Source organism: Pipistrellus kuhlii, unplaced genomic scaffold, assembly GCF_014108245.1.
Source record: "Pipistrellus kuhlii isolate mPipKuh1 unplaced genomic scaffold, mPipKuh1.p scaffold_m20_p_11, whole genome shotgun sequence".
Taxonomy (NCBI): Eukaryota; Metazoa; Chordata; class Mammalia; order Chiroptera; family Vespertilionidae; genus Pipistrellus; species Pipistrellus kuhlii.
Window position 1 is genome coordinate 6,873,719 of NW_023425416.1, and position 11,084 is coordinate 6,884,802.

The window sequence follows — 11,084 nt, forward strand, 5'->3', positions numbered from 1 at the left end:
TAGGATGTGAGGAATAAAATCCTTGTGCATTGCTGGTACATTGTAAAACAGTCCAGTTCCTGTGGAAACAGCCTGGCAGTTCCTCAGAGTTAAACACAGAATTACAATGGGATCCAACAATTCCATTTCTAGGTTTATACTCTAAAGAACCGAAAGCAGGGGCTAAAAGAGACACTTGTACAGCAATGTTCCTAACAGCATTATTCACAACAGCCAAAAGGTGGGAACACCTCTAGTGCCCATCAACTGATGAACAGATAAATAAAATGTGATGTATTTACACAAAGGAACATTATTCAGTCACTAAAAGTACTGCTACAACATGGAAGAACCTCAAAAAGAAATCAAGTAAAAGAAGCGACACAAAGGCCAAATATAGATTCCACTTATATGAAATATCCAGAATAGGCAAATCCATAGAGACAGACGGCAGATCTGGCGAGAGGGGAGGGTGGAGAGTGACTGCTGGGTGGAAATGGGGTCTCCTTTAGGGTGATGAACATGTTCTGGACCTAGATAGAGGTGGTGGCTAAGCAACATCATGAATACACTAGAAACTATGTGTAAATGGTAAATCTGTAGTACTTGAATTATATTTCAATAAAGCTATTATTATTATTTTAAAATATCTTTTATTGAGTTTTTTTACAGAGAAGAAGGGAGAGGGACAGAGAGTTAGAAACATCACTCAGCTGCCTCCCACACACACCCTGCTAGGGATATGCCCACAACCAAGGTATATGCCCTTGACTAGAATTGAACCTGGGACCCTTCAGTCCCCAGGCCGATGCGCTATCCACTGAGCCAAACCGGTTAGGGCAAGCTATTATTTTTTTAAGTCAATATTGAAGCTTGAAAAGTTTCACACAAAATTCCAGATTGAAGTCTCTTGAAAAATCTCTGTGATCTCACACAAGGTCCCTCATGACAACCATCAGCTGCCACTAAAGCTAGACCTGAAGCCAGATCTCCATGCCCCACTCTGGGCATGCTGATCTCTGCCTCCATGAGCTTCTCTATGAAAGGAGGATCATGGCAGCATCTACCTCACCAGACTGTCATGAGGAGTCACTGGGTTAAATGCTACGAACAGCACCTGCACATAGTCAGTGCTCCCTGCTCAGTGTTAGTTGCTTTTATATTTTCTGATACCTCAATCTCTTTATAAAGAGATAAATGGCAATTGTTGTCCAATTAAAAAAAATGATTTTATTGATTTCAGAGAGGAAAGGGGAGGGAAAGAGAGAAAAACATCAATGATGAGATACCATCACTGATCGGCTGCCCCCTACATGCCCCAAACTGGGGATTGAGCCTGCAACCCTGAATGAGAATCGAATTTGGACCTCCTGATTCATAGGTCAACCACACTCAACAAATGGAAGAATAGCATATAATGTAGCAATCCAAAAGAAAGAAGTGGAGAGAAATAGTCCAGAGATGGGAGACGCTGACAACGCCTTGCCATACTAGCAGACAGAAAGCTCTGTGTCGCTGAAAGATGCCCAGGACCAAATCAGAAACAGTCGGACCTGCATCACCACCATTTGTCCACCATCCAGAACTGAAATATCATTGCTGACATCTGCACATAAGGAACTGTTTGACATTGAAATAAGGACTCAAAAGAACTGTTGGCACAGGAAGAAACTCACTACAGATTGAGTCACTCGCCTCTCAGCATAACCATTATGGCTGGTCTCATTTTCAGTTCTTACAAGTGATATTTCTTGTATCATATGATCTCACTCATCTAGGGAAAATAATGAGCAACATAAACTGATGAACAAAAACAGACCCGAAGACAGGGAAGCACTGATCAGACTCTCAAACCTTAGAGGGAAGATAGAGGAGGGTGGGGGAAAGGAGAAGAGATCAAGCAAAGGACTTGTATGCATGCATATAAGCCTAACCAGTGGTCATGGACAACAGGGGGGTGGGATCATACATGGGGAAGGATTGGGGGTGGGAATAGGGGAATGAGGACAATTATGTGATACTATAATCGATTTTTAAAAAACGTGGAAAAACAGCCAAAATACAAATCTTTAAAAGACAACATATAAAATACTATGCATGATATGTGTGTAGTTTTATGAAAAATTAATAACTATGATGATAATAACTCTATTCATAGAAAACAGTCTAGATAACTTTGGATTTATGGGAACCAGAAAGTAAAAGTATGTAATTAAAGGGGCTTTTTATTAACATATATGTTTATGTAATACTTAAATTTTTCTAGCCTTATTGAAATATAATTAACATATAACATTGTGTAAATTTAAAGTGTACAATGTTGTGATTTTATATATATATATATATATATATATATATATATATATATATATATATATATATATACTAGAGGCCTTGTGCACGAAATTCGTGCATAGGGTGGGGAGTGTCCCTCAGCCCAGCCTGCACCCTCTCCAATCTGGGACCCCTCAAGGGATGTCACCTGCCTGAGGGATGTCACCAACTAGGATCGGGTTTAAATGGGCAGTCGGACATCCCTCTCACAATCCAGGCCTTCTGGCTCCCAACTGCTCACCTGCCTGCCTTCCTGATTGTCCCTGACTGCTTTTGTCTGCCAGCCTGATCACCCCTAACCACTCACATGCCAGCCTGATTGATGTCTAATTGCTCCCCTGCCAGCCTGTTTGCCAACAACTTCCCTCCTCTGCCGGTCACCCCTAACTGCCCTCCCCTACAGAGTTAATCGCCTCCAACTGCCCTCCCAACTGCCCTCTCCTACTGGCCATCTTGTGGTGGCCATCTTGTGTCCACATGGGGCCAGGATCTTTGACCACATGACGGCAGCTATTGTGTGTTGGAGTGATGGTCAATCTGCATATTACTCTTTTATTAGATATAATAGAGGCCTGGTGCATGGGTGGGAACCAGCTGGTTTGCCCTGAAGGGTGTCTCGGATCAGGGTGGGGGTTCCCTTAGGGCGTGGGGTGGCCTGGTCGAGGGGCCTGTGGTAGTTTGCAGGTCAGCCACACCCCCTGGCGACCCAAGAGGAGGCCCTGGTATCTGGAATTTACTTACCTTCTACAATTGAAACTTTGTAGCCTGGAGCAGAGCCAAGCCCCCTGTTGACTCAGGCTGCCACCATTTCTGTTTGGCTTTATGTATCTTCTATAATTGAAACTTTATAGCCTTGAGTGGAGACCTAGGCCGGCCAGGGCAGGTGGAAAGCTGTGCTTCTTTCATTGCTGGGGGCAACCCTAACCTGTTCTCTCCAGCTCTGTGGCTGCCGCCATTTTTCTTGTGATTTATCTTCTATTTGAAACTTTGTATCCTTGAGTGGAAGCCTGGGCCGGCCAGGGTGGGTGGAAAGCTTGGCTTCCTCTATTGCTGGGGAAACCCAAGCCTCTCAACTGTTCTCTGTGGCTGCAGCCATTTTGGTTGGGATTAATTTGCATACTCGCTCAGACAGGTGGATGGGTGTGGTTGATGGGTGTGGCTTGAGCGAAGTGATGGTTAATTTGCATATTACTCTTTTATTAGGTAGGATATATATATTTAAAATTAGCTGACACACATCCATCACCTCACATAGTTATCAAATTATTTAATGACAAACTTTTATAACCAGAATATTTTTTTAAATATATTTTATATTTTATTGATTTTTTACAGAGAGAAGGGAAAGAGATAGAGAGCTAGAAACGTCGATGAGAGAGAAATATTGATCAGCTGCCTCTTGCACACCCCCTACTAGGGATGTGCCCGCAACCAATGTACATGCCCCTGACCGAAATAGAACCTGGGACCTTTCAGTCCACAGCCGGACGCTGTACCACTGAGCCAAACCGGTTTCAGCCAGAATATTTTTTAATATATTTTTCTTGGTTTCTAAGAGGAAGGAAGACAGAGAGGGAGAGAGAGATAGAAACATCAATGATGAGAGAGAATCACTGATCAGCTGCCTCCTGCATGCCCCTCACTGGAGATTGAGTACACAACCTGGCCATGGGCCCTTGACCAGAATCGAACCTGGGACCCTTCAGTCAGTAGGCAGACATTCTATCCACTGAGCGAAACCAGCGAGGGCTAACCAGAATATTTTTTTAAAAGAAGAAGAAATTCTAATTTTGTTTGCGACTTTTGTAAAATTGTCACAAAATTCAATCACATGAGTAGCAGTATTACAGACTGGTGAAACCAGGGCCATTTGCTTTCCTTTGAAACCCAGAGGCTGGGATTCCCAGGCACCAACACCTTTGGTTTCCTTCCTCCTTGCAGAGTGGAGTGCGTATTTTATTGCTGCCAAAAGTAGAGATTCTAAACTCCTTGGCCTGGCAGTCAACACCCTTCCCTATTTGGCCAAACATCCTTTTTGTGGCGTTATCACCCTTCACTCCCACTTACAAAGACTCCACTCTGACCAAAAAAGACATAAAATTCATATCTTTAAAATGTTTTTCCATATACACTTTTAAAAACTGAGATAAAATTCACTTAATATAAAATTTATCATTTTAATAATTTTAAAGTGTACACTTAGTGACACTTAGTATATTCACAATGTGATGCATCCACTGTCATTACTGGTTCCAGAGCACTTCCACCACCCAAAAGAAAACCTGTGCCCAATAAGCAGTCACTCCCATCTCTCATCCCTCCCCGCAAGCCCTAGAAGCCACCTCTGTCTTCTGTCTCAAAAGTTTTGCCTATTTTGGATATTCTGCATCATACAATATGCGAACTTTTGTTTCTGGCTTCTTTCAGTTAGCATAATGTTTTTGAGGCTACTTTCTATCTCTTTACAGATGAACAATATTCCACTCTGTGCATACTCCATTTTTTTTTTTTTTTAATCCATTCATCAGCTGATGGGCATTTGGGCTGTTTCTACTTTTGGGGTATTGTGAATAGTTACATGCCATTATCTTTCCCTTACTTCAAATCAAAGTCAAGCTTTCATGTGAGCTTCAAATCAACTCTTACCCTCCCCACTCTAGGCTGGCCCAAAGTCCTCAGCTTGCTCTGAATTCCCTCACTTGGATTCCCAAGGTAGCAAATTGTCAACACATGGCAGAATCCTACAGACTTATTTAGGTTGACTCAAACTGTTTGCTTTCCTTAAATGAGTTACTAACATAGGAAAACTCAAGGAAAATTATTCAAGTCAAGATTCCAGTTCCGGCCGAAACCGGTTTGGCTCAATGGATAAGAGCATCGGCTTGGGGACTGAAAGGTCCTGGGTTCGATTCTGGCCAGGGGCATGTACCTTGGTTGCGGGCGCATCCCCGGTAGGGGGTGTGCAAGAGGCAGCTGATCGATGACTCTCTCTCATCGACGTTTCTAACTCTCTATCTCTTTCCCTTCCTCTCTGTACAAAATCAATAAAATAAAAAAATAAAAAAATAAAAAAAGATTCCAGTTCCTTTAAAAACCTAGAAGGTATAGCAACATCATCTCTTGCCTGGGTTATTGCAGTAACTGCAGATTAACTGGTCTTAGTGCTCTTACCCTTTCCCCCTACAGCGTACCTCAATACAGTACCCCCAATGGTTTCATTCAAACTGAAGTCAGATCGAGTCACTCCAGTACTCACATTCCAGTGGCTTCCCACTTCTCCCAAAGTACAAGCCAAGGCCTGCATGGCCTAATAGGCGGTGTACACAGGTCTTGTGCCTGTCTGCTTGTCTCCTCCCACTCACCTGCGTGCTCACTCAGCTCCGCCTTCTCCTTTCCGTTGCTTGGACAACCTAAGCAGGCTCTACTTTAGGCCTTTGCACTGGATGTTCAATGTATCTCCAGAAAGCTCAGTGGTTCACTCCTTCATATTCAGTACTAAAATCTCACCTCAAAAAACCCAACCCTGACTGCCTTTACTTAAAATAGTAAGTCCATCCTCATCAGCACTCCTGATTTTCCTTATCCTAACCTGTTATTTCTAACCAGTCATCATCATCTAGTATAATGAAAAATGTACTTACTTATTTCATTTGCTATCTATTATGTTTCCTTTCATTAAAAGGTAAGTGTCGCAATGGCAGGGACTTTTGTGCCTTTGATTTCCTAATTAATTCCCATTGTCCAGAAGAGCACAACACATGGTAGGCATGCAATAACTATTTCTGAATGGATATTGGGCTTACAATCAGCTGGCACTGAAGAGGGGCTGCCCTTTAGATTGGTCACGTGATAATTCCCCAGTTCCTCCTGGCCCATTTCATTCTTCTACCTGTTTGGTCCCTGCAGACATGAACTTGTGACACTGCTTTTTCCCCTGCAACCTTGTCATTGACTTCCTAGTATCATGTTAATCTTTTCATCAGGATAGTATTTAAAAAAAGAATATCATAATTGTAGTTTATGGAAATCACTTATTATTTTCCTTCTCAAAGATAATCCCTCTGCATATAGTAGAAGCTAAATAAATAGTTATGAACTAAAGTGCTCCCCTGGCATTTCTGTCAAATGTTTTTTCCTTACCTTTACCCCAAATCTCACCACTTCCAGCTGCTGACCACCATTAAGGAAAACACTGATTCTCTCTTCTCTGGCACTTCCCAGAGATTCCACAGTTAAGGTCATCCTTTGAGATAACCTGAATGGCCACGGAAGGATACTTATGCACTGCTACCGATCAGCTTTAGGACAGAGAAATGTAAGGACCTACTCTGAGGGTGGAAACTTCAGAGCTGCCCAGAGCTACTCTTCTAAACACTTAACTAGAACTGCCACTCCTGTTTCCGTCTGAAATTATTATCTTTGCAGATGAATGTGCATATTGTCCAGAATGTTTCCAACTTCACTATACACTGAGTGGCCAATTATGATCTTTGGATATATATATATTTGAGGCCCAGTGCATGAATTCGTGTGTGGGTGAGGTTTGCCCAGCCTGGCCAGGGGGAGGGAACATGAGCGGTTGGCTGGCCTGCCTGCTGGTCGAACTCCTAGTCAAGGGGACAATTTGCATATTAGCCTTTTATTATATAGGATATACACCGAGTGGACAGATTATTATGCATAAGGAGATCATAATAATCTGCCACTCAGTGTAGCTGCAACCTGAATGAGGCATTGCATTTGTTATCTAAATGTGTAATCTGATCAATTTCAGAGGCTAAAAATCCTTGGTCTTTCCAGTTTGGATTCTGTTCCATTTTATCCTTCAATAACATGTGTTAAACCTCATCTTAACATGTAAGCCCCCTCATTGCCTTTAGGACATGGGAGGATGAATTTTTATTTTTATTTTATTAAAAATTCCTCCAGGAAAAGGTTCATTCGATTTGATAGTTTTCCACACCTGGCACAACACTGCACAGCTGGGGTGCGGCAGAAGGACGTTGGCCAGGAAAGGGAAAGAAGCCCATAGAGGCTTGACTGTGCAGGATTTCTGTAACTTCACCAAGTGGTCGTTTAGTTGAAAGCTTAAAAGTGTTTTGTTGTTTTTTGTTTTTTTTTACCAATGTCCACAAAGTTTAAAATAGAACACAAAATTAAAAGAGCCTATGGGACACACACACGAAGCATTTCTCCAGAATATTTTCCTCTTTTTCACATTATGTGAGACTTACCATCCCTCCTCCCCAAAGAGTAAATGCACAATGGCAAATATGCAGTAAGAAACAAATAATGGTGTCTGCTATCGATATTTTAGAAATGAGCACAGAGCCATCTGGCGGCTGGGCAAAGGTACTGGGCCCAGGAAGTATGTCTGAAAATCTGCCAGTTTACAATTTGCTTAGGACCTTCCTAGTCCTTAGCAGCTAGGTCTATGTTGCTTGTGGGGAGAAAACGGGAGCTGGGGAAAGTAGAGCTGGGCACAAACACAGAAGTATATCTTTGTACAAAGTCCTAAGAAAAAATAAGTATGGATTTTTATTGGGGTGAGGTGAAGATTCCTATCTCCAAAGTCTTCCTATAATTTTAAAGAATGGAGGGAGATAGATTTAGCAGTTTTTGTTTTGACCAACACCTAATACTATTATACTCTTGAATTCATTATCATTTCATGTTAGTGAGATCATATTCAGAGTTATGCTTAAAATTTGAAATTACTTCAATATTTTAAATTTTAAAACTCTCATTCTTTGGTAAGACTTGCTCTATTACAGTCGGAAGCATCACATTTTTTTAGCTGTGCTGCTGGAACAGCAGTTACCTTTTCTTTGGAGGGCAGGCCAAAACTCCTGATCCATTTATCAGGGGATCTTCATCTGCTAGGACTGTGGAAGTGCTTTCTTCTTAATTCTGTTCAGATCTACAAACAGAGAAAAGGGGCAAAGGATTGAAACAATGGGTCAAGCTAATCAGAAATCTACAATCTCGTTAGTTACCAGATGTTACAAAATTATTATATGTGCTTTGAAATGTGAAAGTGTTAAAATTCGAGACATTTTAACAATTTTACAACAAATGTAATTCAGGTTTTTTTTTGTTTTTTACAATGCACTTAAGCAGCTATCTATAATAATAAAAGGGTAATATGCTAATCAGACCAGATGTCATTCCAGATGAAGCCGGGACCAGAGAAAAGCCTGGGTCCCAGGTGTCTGCGGGCAGCTGGAGGGATGCCAGAGTCCTGAGTGCCAGAGGGAACCTGGTGCGGGTAGCCAGGAAAAGGAAAGCCTACTCTTGCATGAATTTTGTGCATCGGGCCTCTAGTCCTATATAATAAAAGACTAATGTGCAAATCGACAGAATAGCAAAATGACCGGTAGCGAACTGCCCACCAGAGAGCAGATGCTCAACACTGGAGCTGACCCCTGGTGGTCAGTGCGCCCCCACGGGGAGAGCACCGCTCAGCCAGAACCTGGGCTCACAGCTGGCGAGCAAGCGGTGGTGGCAGGAGCCTCTTCTGCCTCTGCAGCAGCACTGAGGAAGTCAGGTATGAATAGGCCTAAGCCATCAGTTGGCCATCCCCCAAGGGCTCCCAGACTGAGAGGGTGCAGGCCGGGCCAAAGAACCCCTGAGTGCATGAATTTCGTGCACTGGGCCTCTAGTATTTACAATAAACTAAGAAAAAAATGGCTATTTAATATGTACATAGAGAAAGCTCTTGTGGCTTAAAGTCATTGTGTGTAATTTGCCACTAATGAGTTTTCATTTAATTTTTAAAATGGCTATTCAGAAAGCCTGCTAAGAAACCTGTCAGAATCACAGATTTTATAAAAAACAAACAAACATACAAACAAAAAAAACCCACACACACACTGAGATTATTATATGAAGAGGTCACTTTGTCCTTTTTCATCTAACAGTTTATAAAAGCAAAGCATAATCCTACAAATAGGAAACAAAAACTCAATTAAAGCACTTTCCTAAAAAGCACAAGGAAATTATGTGTTTCATTATTTATGCATTTTTGTGCAATGTGTATATGTACATTTCAAGTGGGATATAGCTATTGTATTATTTAAATTAATTTGGGAAGAATCACTGAGTTAAGAGTCAAGGAACTAGAGATTAAGAAACCAGTTAAAAATTTAACTGGTTTTCAAGTTTGACTTGCAGAAGAAGAGAGAGAACAGCAAATATGGGCAATGACACAGCTATGGAGCAGATGTTGATGTATAAAATTTCACCAGTAATACCCTTCTCTTCCTATAGTCCTCACTGGCTATCACCAAGTTCACGTGACAGGAATATTACTTTGATTAACTTTTATTTTCATAACTCTGAGATGGTAAGCCAAATATTTCTATAATTTGAAATATTAATAAAGCATCTTACAAAGTCAGTGGCTGAAATTCTATACCATGTCATAATTGTCTTTATTGAATTTTAAGTTATTCCTGGTTCACATCCTCCTACTCCCCTTTCTTTAAGATAGTTTCAATTTTATTCACCCACAAACTGTTATTCAGTAATGTAATCAATCATTCAGCAAAGCAATCATTCCTACAATCTTATAAGCCAGATGTTTCTCTTCCCCAGATTTGTATTTATTTCCCAGCCCCTCATCTTTTAAAACTTTTCTCTGATTTCCATTTTAGTGTTCCTTTTCTGCTTTATTGCCAATAAAATCAACTATTTTATTTAACATGTCTGTCCAGAGTCTTTGCATACTAAACATTGAATAGCTATGCCACAATCACTCAACAGCTACAAATCACCAGGAGAGAGGCAGCCAATAAAGATGTTACGTTATATCCCTGGCCAGGTGGCTCAGTTGGTGGGAGCACAGTCCCGTACACTAAAAGGTGGTGGGTTCAATTCCCATCATGGCACCTACCTAGGAAGCGGATTCCATTCCTAGTCGGGATGCATATGAGAGGCAACTTTCTCTCTCACTCTTTTCCCCTTCCACTCTCTCGAGAATCAATAAAAAACATATCCTTGGGTAAGAATAAAAAAAAAAAAAAAAAAAAGGTTATTTTAGAGATAACCATTCACCTGGATGATGGTGATTCCTTTAGAGTATACTTGAGGTGGAGGTGGAACAAAACTGGCATCAGATTAAACTGTGTGCTTGATCTTATTTCACTGGGTCAAGTTATTTTTCAGTTTTCCATCAGGACATTCCAGCTATATTTTCTAAGTATCCAAGGAAGTTATCAGATTTTAGATGCCTGAAATTGTGCCCAAGATAGTATTTGTCATTTAAAAAATTCACCATTTTCCAGCCTGCATACTTTAGAAATGCTTTAAGAGAAACCCTATTCTTAGAGGAAAATGGTAGTGGCAGTTACTAAAAATAAGCAGTTAAAAATAGTAACTTCTCTACTTAGAATAGGGGATCAGAAATCTTTCTTTCATAGGGAAAAAAAGCTATCATATGTTTGCATATGTTCTTTTTATCTTCACGATGACACTGATCAAAAGAGCTGTTATGATAATTTCCATACTACTAGTGGAGCAAACAGACTAAGAGAGGTAATAACTTGCTCAAGATTACCCAGCAAATAAATGGTTTGAAACTGGAAAGAGGACCCAGGCATTTGGTGCTATTTAGTTCCCTTTCCAGTACACCAAACTGCCTAAACAGCAACTCTGTTTTACAAAGAGAAAGAGACAAGAGTTTAAAAGGTAAACTGGAGAACACTAAGAATAGAAATATAAAACTTGATAGCTTTTATTCGTTCACCAATCTACTATGAAATTACCTGAAA

The 11,084-nt window shown here is 40.9% G+C and overlaps 1 protein-coding gene across 8 annotated transcripts in view; it reads right to left on the reverse strand.

Moving 5' to 3' along the window:
* ATXN7 (ataxin 7) overlaps window positions 1-8,254 on the reverse strand; it is a 115,224-nt gene extending 106,970 nt beyond the window's left edge. For 7 of the 8 annotated variants that reach the window (XM_045578970.1, XM_045578971.1, XM_036430638.2 and 4 more), the window contains exon 1: window positions 8,135-8,254. In XM_045578970.1, coding sequence (XP_045434926.1) covers window positions 8,135-8,171 — 37 coding nt within the window. In that variant the 5' untranslated portion in view covers window positions 8,172-8,254. The remainder of the gene's footprint in view (window positions 1-8,134) is intronic. The other variant, XM_045578972.1, reaches the window with a different exon arrangement.
* Window positions 8,255-11,084: the final 2,830 nt, after the last annotated feature.